The 22,883-nt window shown below is 35.1% G+C and overlaps 1 protein-coding gene across 1 annotated transcript in view; it reads right to left on the reverse strand.

Annotated features, from left to right (window-relative positions):
- Nucleotides 1–22,883, reverse strand: part of SYCP1 (synaptonemal complex protein 1) — a 118,625-nt gene that overhangs the window by 29,441 nt on the left and 66,301 nt on the right. Inside the window, exons 22-28 of the mRNA XM_029948062.1 lie at nt 21,208–21,270; nt 18,755–18,817; nt 18,523–18,585; nt 13,921–14,037; nt 13,391–13,501; nt 11,833–11,925; nt 11,227–11,301 (exon numbers count right to left, since the gene is read on the reverse strand). Coding sequence (XP_029803922.1) covers nt 11,227–11,301; nt 11,833–11,925; nt 13,391–13,501; nt 13,921–14,037; nt 18,523–18,585; nt 18,755–18,817; nt 21,208–21,270 — 585 coding nt within the window. The remainder of the gene's footprint in view (nt 1–11,226; nt 11,302–11,832; nt 11,926–13,390; nt 13,502–13,920; nt 14,038–18,522; nt 18,586–18,754; nt 18,818–21,207; nt 21,271–22,883) is intronic.

The raw sequence follows: 22,883 nt of genomic DNA on the forward strand, positions 1-22,883 counted from the left end.
CAAACATTTAAAGAATAAATGACACCAATCTTTCTCAAAATATTCCTCCCAAAGTGAGGAAGGAACACTTCCAAGCTCATTTTACCAGGCCAACATTACCCTGTTAACAAAGCTAGGGAAAAGCATTATAAGAAAATTACAGGCCAAAATCCCTGATGAACACAATTGCAAAAATCCTCAACAAAATACTAGTGAAGAGAATTCAACAGCACTAAAAGAATCATACATCATGATCAAGTGGGATTTTTCCCTGGGATACAAAGATGGTTCAAATACACAAATCAATAAATGTGATAAACCACATTAACAGAATTGAAGGGTAAAAATCATATGATGATCTCAACAGATGCATAAAAAGCTCTTCACAAAACTGAACATTCACGTAAAAACTCTTAACACATTAGGAATAGTAGGAATGCACCTCAACATAATAAAGACCACATATGAAAAGCCCACAGCTTACATCATAGTCAATGAAGAAAAGCTGAAAGCCTTTCCTCTAAAATCAAGAAGCAAAGATGCCCACTGTCACCAGTCCTATTCACCTATTTCTCTGCCAAAGAAAGCAGACAAGGAAAAAAAAAGGCATGAAAAATGGAGAAGTATAATTATTTCAATTTGCAGATGACATGATTTTATATGGAGAGAATCCTAAAGACTCTGCCCAAAAAGCTGTTAGAACTAACAAATTCAGTAAAGTTGCAGAACACAAAATTAATGTACAAAAATTGATAGTATTTCTATACACTAGCAACAAAGTATCTGAAAAAGAAATAAAAAATCATCCCATTCATAATAGCATCAAAACCATAAAATATTTAGAAATAAATTTATTAAGGAGGTAAAATATTTGTACATGAAAACTTTTTAAAAAATATAATATATTGTCAGAACTCCCCTATGACTCGGCAAGAGCACTGCTGGGGATTTACCCAAGGGATACAGGAGTGCTAATATATAGGGGCACATGTACCCCAATGTTCACAGCAGCACTTTCAACAATAGCAAAATCATGGAAAGAGCCTCAATGTCCATCAACTGATGAATGGATAAAAAAGATGTGGTATATATATATACAATGGAATACTACATGGCAATGAGAAAAAAATAAAATCTGGCCATTTGTAGCAAAATAGATGGACCTAGAGGGAGTCATGCTAAGCAAAATAAGTCAGGCAGAGAAGGACAGATACTATATGTTGTCACTCATAGGTCTAACAGGAGAAACCTAATAAGAGACTATGGGAATGGGAAAGCGGGGGAAAAGAGTTGAAGAGAGGGAGTGAAGCAAATCATGAGAGACTTTTGAATGCTGAGCACAAACTGAGGGCTGAAGGAGGGGAAGGGGGGTGATGGTCATAAAGAGGGGCACTTGTGGGGAAAAGCACTGGGTGTTATATGGAAACCAACTTGGTGATAAACCATAAAAAAATAATAATATTATGTATTGTCAAATTGGCTAACATACAGTGTGTAAAGTGTGCTCTTAGTTTTTGGAGTAAATTCCCATGGTTTATCACTTACATACAACACCCAGTGCAAAGTACATGAAAACTTTAAAGCTGTGATGAAAGAAATCAAAGACTCAAATAAATGGAAACGTGTCTCATGTTCATGGGTTAATACTGTTAAATACTGTTAAAATGTCCATACTACCCAATGCCATCTATAAATTCAATGCATTCTCTACTGTTTCCAATGGCACTTTTTACAGAAGTAGAAAAAACAATCCTAAAATTTATATGGAATCACAAAAGACCCCAAGTAACCAAAACAATCCTCAGAAAAAAAGGACAAAGCAGGAGGCATCACACCTCCTGATTTCAAGATATATTGCAAAGCTAGAATAATCAAATAATAAGTAAAAATATAGCTATAGTAATCAAAACAGTATGGTAAAGGCATAAAAACAGACACATAAACAAATGGAACAGAACCAGGAGTCCAGGAATAAACCCATACATATATAGTCAGCTATTATTTTACAAGGGAGCCAAGAATATTCAATGGAGAAAAGACAGTCTCCTCAATAAATGGTGCTGAGAAAATAAAACATTCACAGTAAAAGAATAAAACTAGACCATTACCCTATATTTACACCATTCACAAAAATTAACTCAAAATGGATTAAAGACTTAAATCTTAGACTGGAAACCATAAAACTCCTAGAGGAAAGCAGGGGAAAAGCTGCCTACAAGGCCATAGCAATGATTTTTTTGTTAGAACACCTAACCAAAAAATAAAATAAGTGGGACTACATCAAACTGCACAGCAAAAGAAATGATGGATCATATGAAAAGACACCCTACAGAAAGGGGAAAAATATGTATGCAAACTATATATCTTATAAGGGGTCAATATCAAAAATATATAAAGAATTCACACAACTAAAGAGCAAAAACTCCAATTAAAAATGGATAAAGGACCTGAATAGACATTTTTCCAAAGAACGTATATGAATGGCCAAGAGGTACATGAAAAGGTTCTCAACATCAGTAATCGTCAGAAAAATGCAAGTCAAAACCATATTGAGGTATCACCTTATGCCTCTCAGAATAACTATCATCAAAAAGACAAAAGATAACACATGTCAGTGAGGATGTATAGAAAAGAAAACCCTTGGAAGGAACTAAGACAGGGGAACAGTAGGAGGATCCTAGGCTTGCCTTGTCCCTCGAATACAGGTAGATAAATACCAAATCATTCTGAACACCCAAAAAATCGATCTGAGGACAAAACGAAGTGCACAACTAGAAGGAGAGAAGAGTACACATCATGGAAGAAAGAAGGTGTGAGACGTGATTTGGGGGAGAAAAGGATCTCAGGTGCTACAGAGGAGAGGGAGCCCTGATCACAGAAACAGGGAGGGAGAGAGGGAGGGAGAGAGGGAGGGAGGAGCACACAGGGAATCGCACAAGGAAAACACTTCTCCAAAGCCACTGATGGAGAAAATGAAAGGGGCTGATTATCAGGAGTTTTTACAACCACCAGCATTCAAAGACTAGAGTTTTAGAGGTCTGCACCACGGCTGGTGTTGAGCCTGGTGGGCACTTCTCCCGTGGAGAAGGAGGGCAGAAGGTTGGGAGCAGACAGAGAGATCTGAGGATCTCCTGGGACCTAATGGGAGAGAAGGTTCCTTTTTCTTAGAGCACATCTGGGAGTGGTGGCATTGCTTCTCGGGAGATAAAAGAACGGGTAGGCGCCATTACACTCCTCCACCCCTTAGCAGAGCTGCAGAGACAACTGCTGAGGACAGCTAACCCGGACACTGGCTTTTTGCTGAGCCATACTCCAAACTTGAAGTTCCGTCATGTTGGTGTAACTGCCTTCCTGGGACAAACCTGCACCAGCCTCAGCATGGCAAGACCCTCCCTCAGAGGACCAGCATGGGTCTGCTCCATGCTGGGTACCTAAAGTTAGGAGTTTTAAATTTTTGTTTAAGTTTATTTACTTATTTTGAGGGGGGAGGGCAGAGAAAAGGTGAGAGAAAGAAGCCCAAGCAGGATCTGTACTGTAGTCTCAGCTCAGAGCATAACAAGGGGTTCAATCCTGCAAGATCATGATGTGACCTGAAATCAAGAGCTGGATGCTCAACGACGGGGCCACCCAGGTGCCCCTAAAGTTTGGAGGGTTTTTTTTCCTTAATGTTTATTTTTCAGAGAGAGAGAAAGAGAAAGAGACAGAGTGCAAGCAGGGGAGGACCCGAGAGAGAGAGGGACACAGAATCCAAAGCAGGCTCTAGGCTCTGAGCTGTCAGCACAGAGCCCGATGTGGGGCTCAAATCTACAAGTGGGACGCTTAATTGACTGAGCCATCCAGGCACTCCTAGAGTTTTTTAAACTTAGTCATCCTGCATGGGATAAAACACAGGTGCACTGCATTGACAAAGCAGGCAGATGGTTCAGAAACAGGGATCTGAGGGACACCTGGGACACATGAGGAGCAATGGTTTGCTCTTCTGTGAGGGCTTCTCAGACAGTAGCGGGAGCAAACTCCACTCCTCAGGGACAAGGGAAAGGACTGACATCATTTTTCTCCCCCATCCCTCCATGTAAACTAACTTCAGTAAGTAGGACAGCACCAAAATTGGAGGCCTGTTACTTATGCCAAGCCCCACCCCCTGTGTTCTGCAGTGCTTCTTTACTAGGGCATGTGTGCCTGAGAACCAGAACAGCAGGCCCCTCTCCCAGAAGACCAGCACAAACTCCCCCAACACGCACCAAGTCTGCTGACCCAATAGAATCCTGCAAAGCTGCAGGTCTAGTGCAAATAGCTGATCAGGCCTCTTTTAACAAGCAGACATGAAGACACACCTGGCCAAAGTCCAAATACTCCCCACTGCAGGCAAGGAGAAACTGTAGAGGACTACCTGAAGGAAAAGAGCAGGCAAAACACAGCATACACTAGAAACACTCCTAAAGCACCAGACCTGGAACAGTATATGACCTCTTCTTAAAGCTATTACTCTCAGGAACAAGAAACATAACACACTTTTCTAATACACAGAAAAGACAGAGACCTAGACAAAATGCCAAGACACAGGGATTCATCCCAACAGAGCAAGAAAAGATCACGGCCAGGGATCTACAGAATCACATAAAAGTAATATGCCTAATCCAGACTTTAAAACAACAATCATATGGATTCTAGCGGGGACTCCCTTACTGCAGAGATAAAAGACCTAAGAACTAGTCAGACCAAAATAAAAAATACTATAACTGTGATGCAAAACCAACTGAATGTAATGACCACAACACTGGGAGAAACAGAGGAACAAATGACTGGTACAGAAGATAAAATTAGGGAAAATAATGAAGTTGAAAAGAAGAGGGAAAGAAAAATATTGGATCACAAATACAGGCTTAGGGAACTCAGTTACTCCATAAAACATAATAACATTCATACCATAGGAGTTCCAAAAGAAGAGAGAGATAAAGGGACAGAAAGTTTGAGAAAATTATAACTGAAAACTTCCCTAACCCAAGGAAGGAAACAGACATCGAAACCCAGGAGGCACAGAGAATTGCCAACAAAATCAAGAAAAACAGGCCAACACCAAGCAAATCACAGTAATATTTGCAAAACATAGACATAAGGAAGAACTCCTAAAAGCAACAAGGGAAAAGAGTTTCCTAATTTACCAAGGAAGACAAGTACGGTTATCAACAGACCTCTTCACAGAAACTTGGCAGCCAGAAAGGAGTGACATGATATATTCAATGTGCTGAAAGGGAAAAATATGCAGCCAAGAATACTCTATCCAGCAAAGCTGTCATTCAGAATAGGAGAGACAAAGGGTTTCCCAGACAAACAAAAATAAAGGAGTTCATGACCATTAAACTGGCCCTGCAAGTAACAGTAAAGGGGACTCTTTGAATGGGAAAGACCAAAAGCAACAAAGACTAGAGAAGGAAGGATAAAATCTCCAGAGACACTGACTTAACAAATAATACAACGGCACTAAATTTGTATCTATCAATAATCACTCTGAGGTAAATGGGCTAAATCCTCCAATCAAAAATACAGGATATCAGAATGGATAAAAAAAAAAAAAAGACTCATCTAAATGTTGCCCACAAGAGACTTATTTTATTTTATTTGAGAGAGAGAGAGAAAGAGAGAGAGAGAGGAGAGAGAACAAGCAGAGGGAGAGAGAGAATCTTAACAGGCTCCATGCTCAGTATGGGGGCGGGGGGAGGGTACACCAATGTGGGACTCAATCCCACAATCCTGGGATCATGATTTGAGCCAAAGTCAGATGCTCAACCAACTGAGCCACCCAGGCACCTTGAGACTCATTTTAGACCTAAAGGCACCTGTATATTGAGTGAGAGGATGGAGAACTATTTATCATGCTAACAGATTTCAAAAGAAAGTTGGGGTAGTAATACTTAATTCAGACAAACTAGATTGTAAAGACTAACAAGAGATGAATAATGGTATTATATCATAATAAATGGGTCTATCCAACAAGAAGATCTAATAATTGTAAAAATTTATGCCTCTAATTTGAAACATCCAAATATATAAAATAACACAGAGGAACTCATTGATAGTAATACAGTAATATAACACCCCAATAACAGCAATGAACAGACCATTTAAACAGAAAATCAACAAAGAAATCATGTCTGTGAATGACACACTACACTGGATTAGAAGGACTTAACAAAAACATTCAGAACTTTTCATCCTAGGAGAGCATACACATTCAAGTGCACGTGGGACGTTCTCCAAAATAGATCACATACTAGGTCAAATATCAGGCTTCAACAAGTACAAAATGACTGAGATCATACCAGGCATATTGTCCAATCACACCACTATGAAACTTAAAGTCAACCACATGAAAAAAATTTGGAAAGACTACAAGTACATGGAGGTTAAAAACACCATACTAAATAATGAATGGGTTAACCAGGAAATTAAAGAAATAAAACAATACGCCTGACAAAGTACCACATCCATTCTTGATAAAGCCCCTCAACAAAGTAGGCATAGAGAGAACATATGTCAACAATATAAAGGCCATATAAGAAAGGCCCACAGCTAATATAATCCTCTATGAAGAAAAATTGAGAACTTTTCCTCTACTTTCAGGAACAAGACAGAGATATCCACTTTTGCCATTATTATTTAACATAGTACTGGAAGTACTAGCCATGGCAATCAATGACAAAAAGAAATAAAAGGCATCCAAAACAGCAAGGAAAAAGTTGCAGACATGATATTCTATGTAGAAAACCCAAAAGATTCCACTAAAAAATTGCTACAACTGGTAAATGAAATCAGTAAAGCCAAAGGATACAGAATCAATTTACAAAAACCTGATGCATTTCTACATACCAATAATGAGGCAGAAGAAAGAAAAATCAAGGAATCTATGCCATTTACAACTGCACCAAAAACCATACAATACCTAGGAATAAACCTAAGTAAATAAGTAAAAGATCTGTACTCTGAAAACTATAGAACACTGATGAAAGAAACTGAAGATGACATAAAAATCGAAAAGCATTCCATGCTCATAGATGGGAAGAACAAATACTGTTAAAATGTCAATACTACCTAAAGCAATCTACATATTTTATGCAATCCTTATCAAAGCATTTTCACAGTTAGAATAAACAGTCCTAAAATTTATATGGAAGCACAAAAGACTCCGAATAACCAAAGCAATCTTGAAAAAGAAAAGCAAAGCTGGAGGCATCACAATTCTGGACTTCAAGCTTTATTACAAAGCTGTAATAATCAAGACAGTATGGTACTGGCACAAAAATAGACACATAGACCAATGGAACAGAATAGAAAACCCAGAAATGGACCCATAACCATAGGGTCAACTAATCTTTGACCAAGTAGGAAGGAATATCCAATGGAAAAAAGACACTCTTTTCAACAAATGGTGCTAGGAAAACTGGACAGCAACATGAAGAAAGAAACTGAACCACTTTCTAACGCCATACACAAAAATAAACTCAAAATGGATGAAGACCCAAATGTGAGATAGGAAACCATCAAAATCCTATAGGAGAAAACAGACAACAACCTCTTCGACCTTGGCTGCAGCAACTTCTTACTTGACACATCTCTGAAGCCAAGGGAAATAAAAGCAAAAATAAACTACTGGGACCTCATCAAAATAAAAAGCTTCCACACAGCAAACAATCAAGAAAACTAAAAGGTAACTGACGGAATGGGACAAGATATTTGCAAATGGCAAATTAGTATCCAAAATCTATAAAGAACTTATCAAACTCAACAGCCAAAAAACAGATAACCCAGTGAAGAAACAGGCAGAAGACATGAGTAGACATTTTTCCACAGGCAACATTCAGATGTGTAACAGACACAGAAAGACCCTCAGCAGCACTCGTCATCAAATACAAATCAAAACCATGATGAGACACCACCCCGAATCTGTCAGAACGGATAACATTAACAACACAGGAAATAAAAGGTGTTGGTGAGGATGCACACTGTTGATGGGAACGCAGACTGGTGCAGCCGTTCTGGAAAACAACATGGAGTTTTTTCAGAAAGTTAAAAACAGAACTGCCTGATGATTCAGCAACTGCACTACTAGGTTACTGTCCAAAGAATATAAAAATACAGACTCAAAGGATATGTGCACCCCAATGTGTTTGTAGCAGCATTGCCAACAACAGCCAAACTATGGATGGAGCCCAAGTATCCACTGACTGATGAATGGATAAAGAAGATGTGGTATACACACACACACACACACACACACACACACGCACGCGCGCGCATGTGTGTGCACTGAGAATACTACTCAGCCATCAAAAAGAATGAAATCTTGCCATTTGCAATGACATGGCTGAAGCCAGAGTGTATTATGCTATGCAAAATAAGTCAGAAACAGACAAATACTGATGATTTCACTCATGCGTGGGATTTAAGAAATAAAATGAATGCACATACGGGAAGGGGAGAGAAAGGAGGGAAACAAACCATAAGAGACTCTTAAGGACAGAGAACAAATTGAAGGTTGATGGAGGGAGGTAAATAAGTGATGGGTATTAAGGAGGCACCTGTTCTGATGAACACTGGATATCATATGTACGTGATGAATCACTAAATTCTACTCCTGAAACTAAGATTATGCTACATGTTAACTAACTAGAATTTAAATAAAAGCTTGAAACAACAACAAAATTAAAAAAAAAAAGAAAAGAAAACCCTTGTGCACTGTTGGTGGGATTGTAAATTGGTACAGCCACTATGGAAAACAGTACAGAGGTACTTCAAAAAAAATTAATAAAACTACCATATGACCCAGCCATTCCATTTTTAGGAATACATCCAAAGGAAATGAAAACACTATGCTGAAGAGAAATCTGTCCCCACATGTTCATTGCAGCAACATTATTTCCAAAAGCTAAGACAAAGAAACAACTTAAGTGTAACAGATTGAATGCATAAAGTGTGTTATACATAGATACATACACACACACAGAGAGAAATATTATTCAATCATAAATAAGAAGGAAATTCTGCCATTTGCAATAACATGAATGGACCTTGAGAGTGGATCTTGAGAGCATTATGCTAAATGAATTAAGTAAAAAAAAAAAAAAATACTTGTATGTTCTCATTTATATGTGGAACCTAAAATTTTAAAAACTCCGGGCACCTGGGTGGCTCAGTCAGTTAAGCATCCAACTTGAGCTCACATCATGATCTCACAGTTCATGGATCCAAGACCCAGGTCCAGCTCTGTAGTGACATTTCAGAGCCTGGAGCCTGCTTCAGATTCTGTGTGTGTGTCTCTCTCTCTGTTCTCCCCCATCTCTCCATCCTGCTTGTGCTGTCTCTCTCTCAAAAATAAACATTAGGGAAAAAGTTTTTAAATAAAAAACTCAAGAAAAACAGACCAGATTTGTGGTTACCAGAGGCAAGTGGCATGGGGGTTGGGGAATTAAATGAAAATGGTCAAAGGTACAAACTTCAAGTTATAAGATAAGTAAGTATTAGGGATGTAATTTACCACACAATGATTATAGTTAACACTGCTATATGGTATACTTGAAAGTTAAGAGAGTAAATCCTAAGAGTTCTCATGAAAAGGGAAAAAACATTTTTTTTGCATCGATACAAAATGATGAATGTTAATGTATTATGGTAATCTTTTCACAATATATGTAGGTCAAATCATGCTGTGTACCTTAAACTTGTACAGGGCTGCATGTCAAGTATATCTCAATAAAACCAGAAAACATTTGGAAAGAAAAGAACATTAAGAGTAGAGACAACAAATAAGTCCTCTTCTAATAAAACAGTAGGATAAAGGTAAGTATATGTTACTAATATAGATGAAGAAAACCATCTAGTCATTTCTCTGACAACATTCATTAAAAGCAGAAAATTTTCAGGGCCACCTGGGTGGCTCAGTCAGTTAAGCATCTGACTTCTGCTCAGGTCATGATCTCATGGTTTGCGAATTTGAGCCCTGTGTTGGGCTCAGTGCTGACAGCTCAGAGCCTGGAGCCTGCTTTGGATTCTGTGTTTCCCTCCCTCTTTGCCCCTCCCACTTTGCACTCTCTCTGTCAAAATAAACATTAAAAAAAGAATAAAAAAATACATTAAAATTTTTTTCAAAGCACTATACTCAAAAAACGGAAAACAAAAGTTAGTAAGATAAAATCTTTGCCTCTGAAGAGCTTGAAATATAATAGAAGCATACAGTGACATAACTATTTTAATATAAGTACAAACTTCTAAGAGAATACTTATATACAGTAAGCTCACCTTTGGAAGTCAAAAGATGTGTCAGATTTGCCATAGTGAAGAAAAGAAGAAAGGAATTCAGCACAAGAAACAAAAAAAAATTGTACAGGGTCTTGAAATTGAAAGTGCAAGTTACCTAGGCTGCTGCTGAGTGATTAAGAGAACAGGTTTTGGAATTGTGTTAAATAGACCTAGATTTGAATTCTAAGCCATTTTACTTTTTTATTATGTGATCTTGAATAAATAACCTAACCTCTGTAAAAATGAGAATATGTATTGCTTATAGCATTGTTTTAAAGATGAAGTAGGACAGTCAGCACAGTGACTGTCTTATAGAAAGCAAAAATAAATATATGGTATCTGTTATTTTATAATAAGCCTATTTCTTTTGTCAGGGTGCCTGGGTGGCTCAGTCAGTTGAGTATCCCCCTTCAGCTCAGGTCATGATCTACATGTACTTCGTAAGTCTGAGCCATATCTGGCTCTGTGCTGACAGCTTACAGCCTGGAGCCTGCTTAAGATTCTGTGTCTCCCTCTCTCTCTCTGCCCCTCCCCCACTCACTCATACACTCTCTCCTCTCTCTCAAAAATAAACATTACAAAAATTTTTTAAATAAGTCAGTTCATTTTGTAAATTGCAAAACACTATATAAATATAAGGCATTATTTTTTCCTGAAACCTAAAAACATAAGCATTTTATAATATATGAGATATTTTCCAAGTACTTCTATCTAAAAGCACTCCTAAAGTATGCCTATATTTATGTGTTTAATATTTCAATAAAGAAATATACTAAATACTTCTGAAAAAAAGCTAACCGGGAAAACTATATTTTTTAATCCTCGTTACCCAAATATGTATTTTCTAGTATGACGTGTTTATAAGAACAATGCTGCAATTATACTTCAGTAAAAAATTAAGAAAAACAAAATTGCACCTAAATGTTACTTTATCTATAATGCCACAAAACCTACCTTTTCTTCTCTTTCTATTTCAAGTTGTTTCTTAACAGACAAAAGTTCATTTTTGAAATTAGATAGTTCAGTCTCCTAATGAAAAAAAAACCCATGAAATTTCAAAGTACATCCATGTATTTCTCAAAACAATGAAAATGCTAACAAATTCTTCAGATATATTCAGTTTTTCAGAGAAATAAATTCACTAATAAAATATATATACCTTAAGTCTACTGATATGAAGCCTGCTCGATGAACATGACTAAAGATTTCATTTAGACAAATTTTTTAATTTTCTCTGAAGAAATATTTAACACTATGTATATTCTCCTCCTCAACCTCTCCTAATCTATCCCATTCATCCTCTCTCAATCTCTGTCAGAGCTCCAAATTTATTTGTAACTGGAGTTTATATTTATTCATTTGAAAAAAAATAATTCATTCCACCATTTCAGAATATAAATTGGAAAAACAGTTAACTATAAAACCTATAAAATCGTTTTTCAAAATCTAAGATTCTTTGATTCTATGGCTCTAAAATTATGGTTTTATTTAATGTTATTCTTTACCACCAGCCATACTGATATGAAAATTGGCTTTAATGCTATTTGTTCTATATCTCACCAAAGATGCCTTCATTGATGACTGTTCTTGTTCTTTGCTTTTATAAAGTCCTAATTCTGAGTCTCTTTCTTCAACTATTTTATCATAGTGGTGCTATATTAAACAGAGAAAATATTTTAGGTATATTAAAACACAAGTAGGTTATGTTTTAATAATACTGGTATCCTTATGCATTTAATATTTGACAGAAAATATCTAGGAATTCAATTATATATTTTTTAGCTTTTTTCTAATGTTTCAAGTCATCTTTATCCATATAACATAATCAATGTAACATAAAAATGATCCTGAAAATAATCTAGCACAAAAGCAACAAAAAATTCTTTTAAATTGGAAACATTAAATTTCATAACTTAGGGGCGCCTGGGTGGCTCAGTCGGTTAAGCGTCCGGCTTTGGCTCAGGTCATGATCTCACGGTTCATGTGTTCGAGCCCCGCGTTGGGCTTTGTGCTGACAGCTCAGAGCCTGGAGCCTGCTTCAGATTCTATATCTCCCTCTCTCTCGGACCCTCTCCTGCTCATGCTGTCTCTCCCTGTCTCTCAAAAATAAATAAACATTAAAAAATTTTTTATTTCATAATTTAAAAAATAGGGTAGAAGTGTCAGGACCTCTAAGAAAACTGACTCCAGATCTGAGAATATAAGATGAGTCTTGAACACTTGTCATAATAGAAAGCAAAAACACTGTCAGAGATAATTAAGGTCAAAAGGACTAGCCAGCCAGTTTAAAGAGCTTCCTGCTGACCAAAAGATAAACAATTTGAGCGTCAAAGATTATATTGGATTGAGATATATAAAATATATTTAAACCTATGAGTTCACAATATTTACGTAAGCTCCATGCCCAGCATGGAACCCAACGTGAGACCTGAACTCACAAGCCCGAGCTGAGATCAAGAGTCAGATGCTTATCTGACTGAACCACCCAGGCACCCCAAGTTCCCAATATTTTTAAAAATTTTGTTAATATTTATTATTCAAATATTTTTAATCCTCATTGGTTACCTCATAACAATATTATATTCCAATTTTTAACAATGAATAGATATAGCCTACCTCCTCTCCAAATCTTGAAAGAAAAAAAGCTAAATTTCCTAACAAAATGACTTTTAGAAAAACATTACTTTTAGAATAATTAGAGCATACTCACAAACACAACAAACATTAAGTCTTTCATCTGTTTATACCATGACAAAAATTTGTTTAGCCTAATATGTGTTATCCACATGGACAGAAATATTTACCAGATACATATCCTGGAGATGTACTTAAATAAATATAAGGTGGCTAGAAGAGACCACTAGGAAAATTCAGAAGAAAAACTATTACTTCCATACATCATAGATGACAAAGATTTTTACCAAGGAAGTGATACCCAAACTTAGCTTTGTGTGGTTAAGACCCAAACTGTGAGAAATGAGAGATCAAGAATATTCTAAGCTCTAATAAGCCATTCGTGCATAATTTTCTGACATATCAGAATGTTATCTCGATTTCACCATTTTTATTCATAAATACAGCTTCAACTAATAGTTTTCATTATATAAAAAGGAGTTACCTTATGTTTTTCCATAAGTGCTACCATTTCAGCTATTTTATGTTGACATCGTTTATCAATTTCTTTCTGTAATTTTACTGCTTCATCAGCTATTTTTTTTGCTTTCTCAACCTACCAAATAAAGTGATTCTTAAAAAATTAATGCACAAAAAACAAATTTAACTTAAATGCAAAGACCATATACACTACTTACATAAAAGGCAGAAATCAAACACGAGAATATTAGGAAAGCCAAGCAGAAAAAGCATTGCTGCTTTGGTTTATTTTTAGGGTGTTTTATCAAGTGAAATGACAATTTAACACTGTAGTTTTATAACCTTTTAATGTTATAATCTTAATCTTTTCAAAATATATTACTCAATACTCAAATATTTAGAACAAAGATATTTTTAAGCTTCTATAGAAACTGTCTCATATAAATTTATTAGATCTTTTAAAAATTGTAATTTAAAAAAGAATTGCTTTTCTCTTAAAATACTAATAAAAATATATTTTTAAGATAACAAATTTTCAAACATAGTTTTTCCTACCTCTTTCAAAAGATTTTCTTCTGATGTCTGTTTGTCTTTAATTTCTTTTTGATAGATGTCAGTCATTTCCTTACATTTTTGTTTGGCAATTTCTAGTTCTAACCCTAATTTATTGACCTTTGAGCAAAGAAAATAACATGAACATTAGAAACTGCTGTGCATTACTTAAAAATATTCTGTATTCATTTTGTGACTCTTAAAAGATTATTCATTGAAATTATGGTTGGATTATTTTCCTTACATTTTTTATATGGTGAGATGTGCTTTATTTTTCACAAAACCTATCTTCTCCCCTAAAGGATGTATGGAATCTGGACAAGTAATATTTTAAAAGCAATGATATTTTTGTTTTTAATCCATTCCTAAGCAATATTTAGCATCAGGTTTAGGTTTTATTACAATAAGTACATCATTTGGAGAGAAAACCCATGTTATTCAAAGAGAAGTCTGCTCTTTAAAAAAAAAAAACAGCTTTATTGAGGTATAACTGATACACATAAAAGAAAACTACACATTTATTGTATACAATTTGGTAAGTTTAGACATGCATATACGGTAAAACCACCACGACTGAGATAATAGACATAATGCATCACCTCCAAATGTTTCCTACTACCCCTTGGTTTTTTTGCCATAAGAACACATTAACATGAGATCCTCTTAAATTTATAAGTTCACAATACAGTATTGTTGACTCGAGGTACCATCTCCTGCTAGACAGCAGATCTTAGCATTCACCAGTGAGACTTTCCAGATCTGTATATTTCTCTAGGGAATTTTTCATGACAAATGCAATATCCCTAATATGTGGCTCTTCAGATTTTCTATTTCATCTTGTGTCAGTTTTAATAAATTAGGTTTTCCAAATTTCCCCATTTCATCTAAGTTTCAAATTTATTGGCATATAATTGTCTGACAATCCCTTATTATATCTTATTAATATTTATTATATATTAATAATCTCCTATTTCATTCCTACCTTTAGTGAGTTTTATTCTTTTTGTGATCAATCCTGCTAAGGGATTATCAATTACAGTAATATTTTTAAAGAATCAACTTTTGACTTCATTGATTTTTTCTTTTTTTTTTCTCTTTGTCTCTCCTCTATTTCTTTGATCTCTCTTCCGTTTGCTCACCTTTTTTCAGTTTCTGAGTAAAAATCTGAGTCATTTCTTCTTTTCTAAAACAAACATGGTTTGGAAACCAATTTGAAAATAAACTACTAAAAGTAATTTAAAAAAATAAAACAAACATGGTTTATAAATTTCCTTCCAAAACCTTATATATGTATACCACAAATTTTGACATGCTGTATTTCTATCATTATTCAGTTTAAAATCATTTCTAACTTTTCTTGTGATTTCTTCTTTGGTCTATGACTTATTAGTGTGATATTTAATTTCTAAATATTCAACCTTTTCTAGGTATCTTATGGTTACTTATTTCTAATTTAATTCTGTTGTAGTTAGAGAATATACTTTGTAAAACTTCAATCTTTTTAAGCATATAAAGACTTGTTTTATGGCCCAGCACATGGTCTTTCTTGGTAAACATTCTGTGTGTTCTTCAAAATAATTCACAGTTCTAACTATGGTGTTCTGGTGGTGTTCAGAATTTCTATATTCTTACCAGGTGTATTACAATTCATTTTAGTTTAAGTTTTTGCTTCATGTATTTTGAAGCTCTGTTATTAAATACAAACATATTCATGATTGTTACATCTTCCTGATACATTAATGCCTTTATCACTGTGAAATGCTCCTCTGGATCTGTGATAATAGTTTTATTTTAATCCATTTTGTGTGTTATTAAAACAGCCACTCCAGTTTTTCTATTCTTACTGCTTGCATGGTATACAATGTAAATTTTTCATCTTTATTTTCAACTTCCTTGTATCTTTATATTAAATAGAGTATGTCTCTTATAGGCAGCATATAGTTCAGTCTCATTTTTTTATCCAGACTATCAATCTCTATCTTTCTTTCTTTTTATTAAAGTATTTAGTCCATTGATATTATGGTAATTATTGTTATGTTTGATTCAGATATATCATTTTGCTCTTTGCCTTCCATTCCTATCATCTTCTTTTGTTTTACTCCCCTTTTGGTTGGGAGGAGATGAAGGTGCAACTCTCTTCGGTGGTCCCAAATCCAGGTTCATCCAACACCAACTGCTTTCACCATGCCATCTAAGTTTGATCCCAATGAGATCAAAGTTGTATCCCTGAGGTGCAATGGTAGGAAGTGGTGCCACAACTGTCCTAGCCCGGAAGATCAGCCCCCTGGGTCTGTCTCCAAAAGAGGTTTGGGATGACATCACCAAGGCAACTGGTGATTGAAGGGTCTGAGGATTACAGTGAAACTGACCATAGGAACAGACAGACCCAGACTGAAGTAGTACCTTTTGCCTCTGTCCTGATTATCAAAGCTGTCAAGAAAATGCCAAGAGACAAAAAGCAGCAGAAAACCATAAGCACAGTGAAAATACCACTTTTGATGAGATTGGCAACAAAATCAGACAGATGTGGCACCAATCTTTAGCTAGAGAACTCTCTGGAACCATCAAAGATCCTGGGGACCGCCCAATCTGTGGGCTGCAATGTTGATGGCTGCCACCCTCATGACATCATAGATGACATCAGTAGTGTGCAGTGGAATGTCCAGCTAACCTAGTGAAGAACTGGAAATAAAAATATTTCAATAAAGGAGCATTTGATAACCATTGGAATAAAGTGTTTTCTTTAGTATTCCATTTCAGTTCTTCTATTGGCTTTTCACTGTTTCTTTGCATTATTTTATAGTGACCACTCTGGGAAGAATATGTATCACTAACATCATAGTCTACTGAACTTCATGTATAATGTAAAAATCTTACAACAAAGTAGTTGTATTTACCTTCCTGCCTTTTGTGCCATGGTTATCCTATATCTTATGCACTATACACAGCATTTTAATAGAAGCCATATACACATTTTAAAAATTAAAAAAAAATACATAGCCTTTAATATTCATTTACATATTTACTGTTTCTAGTGCTTTTCATTCCTTCCATTGATTCAAGTTTTCATTTGATGTCATTTTCCTTCAGACAGAAAAAAATTCCTTCAGCATGGCTATAACATTTAGTAGCTCTCAATGTCCTTATTTTTGCTGCATACAGAATTCTGGCTGGACAGTTTATTTCTGGCACCATTTTACAGATGTCATTCCTTTGTCATCTGGCCTTCACTGTCCTAATGCAAGGTCAGCCCTCATTTGTGTCATTGTTTCCCCACATGCAATATGATGTTCATTTCTGGTTGCTTTTAGGTTTCTATTTTGGGGGTTAGCACTATCACTAAGATATACCTGCGTAGGTATCATTTTCTGTTTATCTTCCTTTGTATTTGATAAAAACCATGGATCTGCAAGTTTCTATTTTTTATTAAAGGTGGGAAAATTTTCAGAAATCCTTCAAATAACTTTATTTTGACCTATTCTCTCTCTACCCTCTTCTTGGAGTCTCCAATTACACATTTAAAACCACTTGGTACTGTTCCACAGACCACTGAGGTACTGTTCCCTTTTTTCCCCCCAATCTTTCTTCTGTGCTTCTCTGATCATTTCTATTGATCCAGCTTCAAGTTCACTGACACTCTCTTCATCCATTTTCAATCTACTACTAGGATATGTTAAGTTTAAGATACTTTACTTTTCAGTCCTAGAATCTCCATTTGATTCTTTTTTAAAGTTTCCATTTATTCATGGAGACTACCCATTTGTTATTTCATTACAATCATACTCTCCATTATCGAACACACCTGAGAATGACCTTATCTGCTAATTCCAACATCTGGCTCATCTTAGAGTGATTTCCTATTGACTCATTTTTATATTACTGATGATTCTCTGAGATATCTTCAGTTTAGGGCTACCACAAGTAATTCTGCTATGAATATTTTGTACATTTCTCTTTATTCTACCTGCAGAAGGCTGATTTACAGGATACATGCAGTTATTTTTCTACATAATTTCAGCAGTTTGAGACTTTATTTTTAACAGTTTATATATTTTTAATCTCATAATATTACACGAAGGTGTAATATATTTGCTTTCCTAGAAAAGGGACATGTTTCAAACACCAAGAACCATTGTTTTCCATTCAAGACTCAAAAACTATTTGAGTACTTACTGTCAGTTGTTGTTCAAAGACTTGGGAAGATGGTAACAAATTAGACCTCTGACATCATGAGCTGACATTCCCTAACTTTAATGTTTCTACAAAATCAGTGGTTCTCAAACCTCTTGTGCAGCCAGATAATCATATATAAAGCTTCTATAAAATGCAGATTCCAAGGTTCCACCCTAAACCTACTCAATCTCAACTTTGGAGGTATGGGTAAGGAAGATGAATACACACATATGCCATGCATGTTCATATGTTTTAAGATGCTTATATTATTTTAATATACCAAATCATAGCCAAGTACTCTATTACAACCAAAAAGATTGATTCCTACAATCTCAAAAGATAATTTCTGAAAATAAGTGCTATAATATGAAGTTTAAAATTCCTAAGTTCTCATCTACTTACTAGTATTTTAAAAATAAAGATTCCAAATACCTTTAGCTCATAAATATTCAGTTGCTTGCTTTCTGCTGCATCCTTTTTTTTTAAGGCCTTATTCTGTAAAAATTAAAAGTACATAATTATGCTTAGTACCAGTGTGATTCAATTTTGCACCGCCACTGACTTAAACTGAAACTACTAAAGTAAAGAAAAGCATTATTCTCTAAAAGTATAGTGAAAAAAATAGTTTTCCTTTAATAGTTTGATTTTGAGAATCAGTACATACCTCTTGCTGGAGTTCTTCAATATACTTGCTTTTATTTTCAACTTGTTTCCTTAAATTGTTACACTACAAATTATGAGAAATTATAATTATTTTATTCAATATTCTAGTCAAGTAATTTTGAACAAAAATATTGTGTAATGTAACAAAGAGGTCACTTCAAAAATCATGTGGTTAAGTAACTCCATTAATGTCAAAAAATTATGTGATCAAGTATAAATTTTAATAAGGAAAATGTGCCTGTTGGTCAATTCTATACAGATGGCTGAATTATATTATTAATTGGATCTTGAAAAGCTATAATCAGAGGTAAGATTAACTGTAATTTGCCTTCTTTCTTACTCATAAGTTCCCATTTCTCATTTCTGAGTCTCTTTTACTTGTTATATTTGGGGAAGGGGCATAATGGGATGCTCTTTCTACTAACTACATTCTAATTCCTCTTATCTATACCACTTTTTTATATCTCACTCTAAGGGGCTATTTCACCTGAGTACGCATGCATGATTGGATCAAGAGGCATTAAGCTAAGAAATATTTGGAGTATCATAAAAGCAGCACAGATTTCTAAACAGTTCTAAGACATTACAACTTTGTAAACTGTCCTAATTTCCATCAAAACAGAAACTCCAATGGAGGAAAAAAACTAATCTCTCTCAGCACAAAATATTCTGTTGAAATTTTTACTGCAAAAGCCATGTACAGTCATAGCCAACTATTCTTCCAAAGCTAATACATGGCACTGTTGTTTACAGTGACTTATTTATCTCATTTTTAATATTCTCCATCCCAAATGGTCCACTTCAGGATGAAAAGCCAAAGAAAAGTGAGAAACACTTTACTGATTTTCACAGCAGTTTTACTGGTATAAACATATTAGCAGGTACAATCATTTGCATATATAATTTTTCCTTATTTCCAATTTTGACAAAAAGCCAGTTAGATACTCTGAACAACCTTCCTGATAAAGATAATTTAAAAGTAAATGGGTAGAAAATAAGTAATCTGCTTATCTGAAATTATAACTTAAAGTAGTAATAGTAGGTTTAGGGTACCACCAAAGCCAGCTAAGGATGTATGCTGAAACTACCTGTAGTAAGAAACATGAGATAAAACTTAGAGCTCACTAAAGGTAAAGAATTCAATAACACAACCCTGCATAAAGCCACAAACTCAAACGACTACCTACTCTATGAAAACATAAACAAGAAATAAATCTGCCACAGAGAAGGATATCATAAGAAAACTTGTCTGTCTTGATGCTAACATTTAAGTGAAAGGTATCAAAATCTTCCCTGAAATTTGTAGACATGAGGTGGCCTTATAGTTTATAGGCTGAATTCATGCTATCTCTATTATCTGGAAAAACTGAAAATGGAGAATTTAATATAAATTATTCCTGGTGAATAGTGCTTCCAAGAAAATTTTTTTGGAAAGGTATTAACTTCAATACAAGCCTCAAAGAAATTCCATAGGTGAAATTCCAAAGAATCATTAAACACAAAAGAATTAAGAATCAATGAGTAGTAAACACATCAGCAGAAAGAACACAAAGCAGATCAGACCTGAAAAGACTTCAAATATTGGTATTCCTAAAAAACCATCTATAACTGGCATTACTATCACCCAAAAATAAGTATATGACAGTGACATCAAAACTATCAACTCTGAAGTCATTTTGATTGCCCCATCTCACTCTCCCTTCTTTCTAAATAAGCTAATGAAAATTAAAATAACAAGTTTTCATTCCTTTTACACTTAAATAATCTCCAAACTTAGGGTTAATGAGGATAAATATATTTGGTAGCAGGTCAAAAAATTCTTGAAAAGGACTTAAACAATCAAAAGGGTTTTTTTATCAGTTCGTTTTTTAAAACTTCATGTGCATAAAGAATTTTATTCACCAGAATACTAGGTAGAAGAAAACAGTGTTGATTATCAGAAGTCAGAACTTCAGAGAGTGAACTATACTTTTCCAGAGAACACTCAACTATAAAGAAGGTCAGGATCAGGACAAGTGCGTGGAGGGACAGAGAAAGGAAGAGTGAATTGGGATAGACAGTCAGGCAGTAAAAACACTTCACAACTTCACATTAAAAGATGAGAAAATTTTCTGTAGCTCCCTTGATTATAAAAATGAGAGCAAAGTCTAACAATAATGTTTGAAAGCATCTTGCCACTCTAAAGATATCTGCAACAAATGCAGCTGCTCAGAGTGTGAAATTTGGGGAAGGGAAGAGTCAACTACAGAGGAGTTTTATGAAACTTTGACCTTCAAAGCACTGTACAAAACTCGTAACTGAGGGCCTCTTCAAAGCAACCCGCAGTAAAAATCCAAAATTATTCCTTAAAGCCTTCAGTGGAGAATGAACAGTGTAAAGACCAGTCCTAAAGAATCTAGTCATGTTTTGAAAAAGTCTCTTTTCTCAAAAACACATTTTGCAATTTGATAATACCTTGTTTTCTAATATCTTCACTTGTTTATCTTTTTTTAAAACTTCACATTCAATGCTGCGAGCCTAAAAAACATTATATGACATTAGATGAAAATGTTAACACAATTTTCTTCTACGAGAGTTTTTAGAAATGGAATTCTAAAACTAGGTCTTTTATTTCCACAAAAATATCCATTTTCCCAGTTTATTTCAGTACCCATTTTTTAAAAAGAAACTGTCTTTAATGTTCATCATTCTTATCTTTCTTTGCCCAATAATCACTTCATAATATTTTATTAATTTCCCAGTTTACCATGAAATTTTTAAAAATAGATGTTTATTTTGAGAGAGAGTGCATGTGTATGTGTGGACACACGCAAGTGGGAAAGGGGCAGAGAGAGAGGAAGAAAGAATCCCAAGCAGGCTTTTTTCACTGTCAGCACCTTCACAGGGCTCCATCTCACGAACAGTAAATGAGATCATGACCCAAGCAGAAACCAAGTCAGACACTGAGCCACCCAGGTACCCCTTACCCGAGATTTTTAAAAGTTGACTTGCATACAAATGTTTATAATTTTCTAAGTATTTCTTTCACAAACATTTGTTAATCGGAACCTTATAATAACCCAATGATAAAGCCAGGTCAGGTATTATTATCTCCATTTCAGAAATGAGAAAATTGGCTCTGATAAAACATATATGAAATAATATAAATGTCTAAACTAAGGTAGCAGATTGGGGGGTGGGAGTGGGAAGTGTAGTGAATATCAATGCCAGGCAAATATCTGAGAACTACCTGCAAATTGGATTTTTTCTGGGAAGCTGTTTCAATACGCAAATCAAAATCCAACCATGGAAAAAGCTTAAATATGCTAACAACTTGTCTTGCATTTTGGGTTTTTTCCTTAACTCATCACTAATATCTTGCACACTGATAAAATAAATTTAAATTCTTGGTAGAGGATTTTTATTTTACATTTAACACCAAATTCATATTTTACCACATCACAAAAAAAGGACTGGGGTCTTGAGAAGCCTCTGATCCAAATTTTAAAGCAGTAAATTATACACCAAGTCTTTAGGATAAGATTTTTTCCTCTGGTTGAATTAATAAATATGAAACTGAAAGCAAAAAATACATTTTTTGAAGAAAAAAATATGGTATAAGCTAAAGAATGTTAAAAGGCCAGCAGTACTACTTCTTAGTCATGCCATTCAGAGCCTTGATTTCTTCTTCTTTTTTTTAAGTTTACCTATTTATTGATGGGGGGGGCAGGAGAAGGGGGGGCCAGGCACGTAGGGGGATGAACAGAGAAAGAGGGAGACAATCCCAAGCAGGCTCTGTGCTGTTAGCCAGAGGCTGATGCAGGGCTCAATCTCACAAACTGTGAGTTCAAGTAGATGGGTACATAGCTCAGGCTTCACCAAATTACTCTACCCTTTACCCACAATAATTAATTCAGGAACAAGTAAGCAAACTAAATTAGGCCAAAGTCCTTTCCAAGATTTTTTTTTTTCCCCCGAGTTTTCAGGACACTCTTTTAAAGCCTTCCAACTGATTCCAGTGTCTTTCACATCACCTCATTCCATTCTTAAAACTTAAAAATATCACTTCCCTAATAAAAAACCTCACTTACTTGGGGGTGCCTTGATAACTCAGTCAGCTAAGCATCTGACTTTGGCTCAGGTCATGATGT

This window comes from Suricata suricatta, chromosome 8 (genome assembly GCF_006229205.1).
Source record: "Suricata suricatta isolate VVHF042 chromosome 8, meerkat_22Aug2017_6uvM2_HiC, whole genome shotgun sequence".
Taxonomy (NCBI): domain Eukaryota; kingdom Metazoa; phylum Chordata; class Mammalia; order Carnivora; family Herpestidae; genus Suricata; species Suricata suricatta.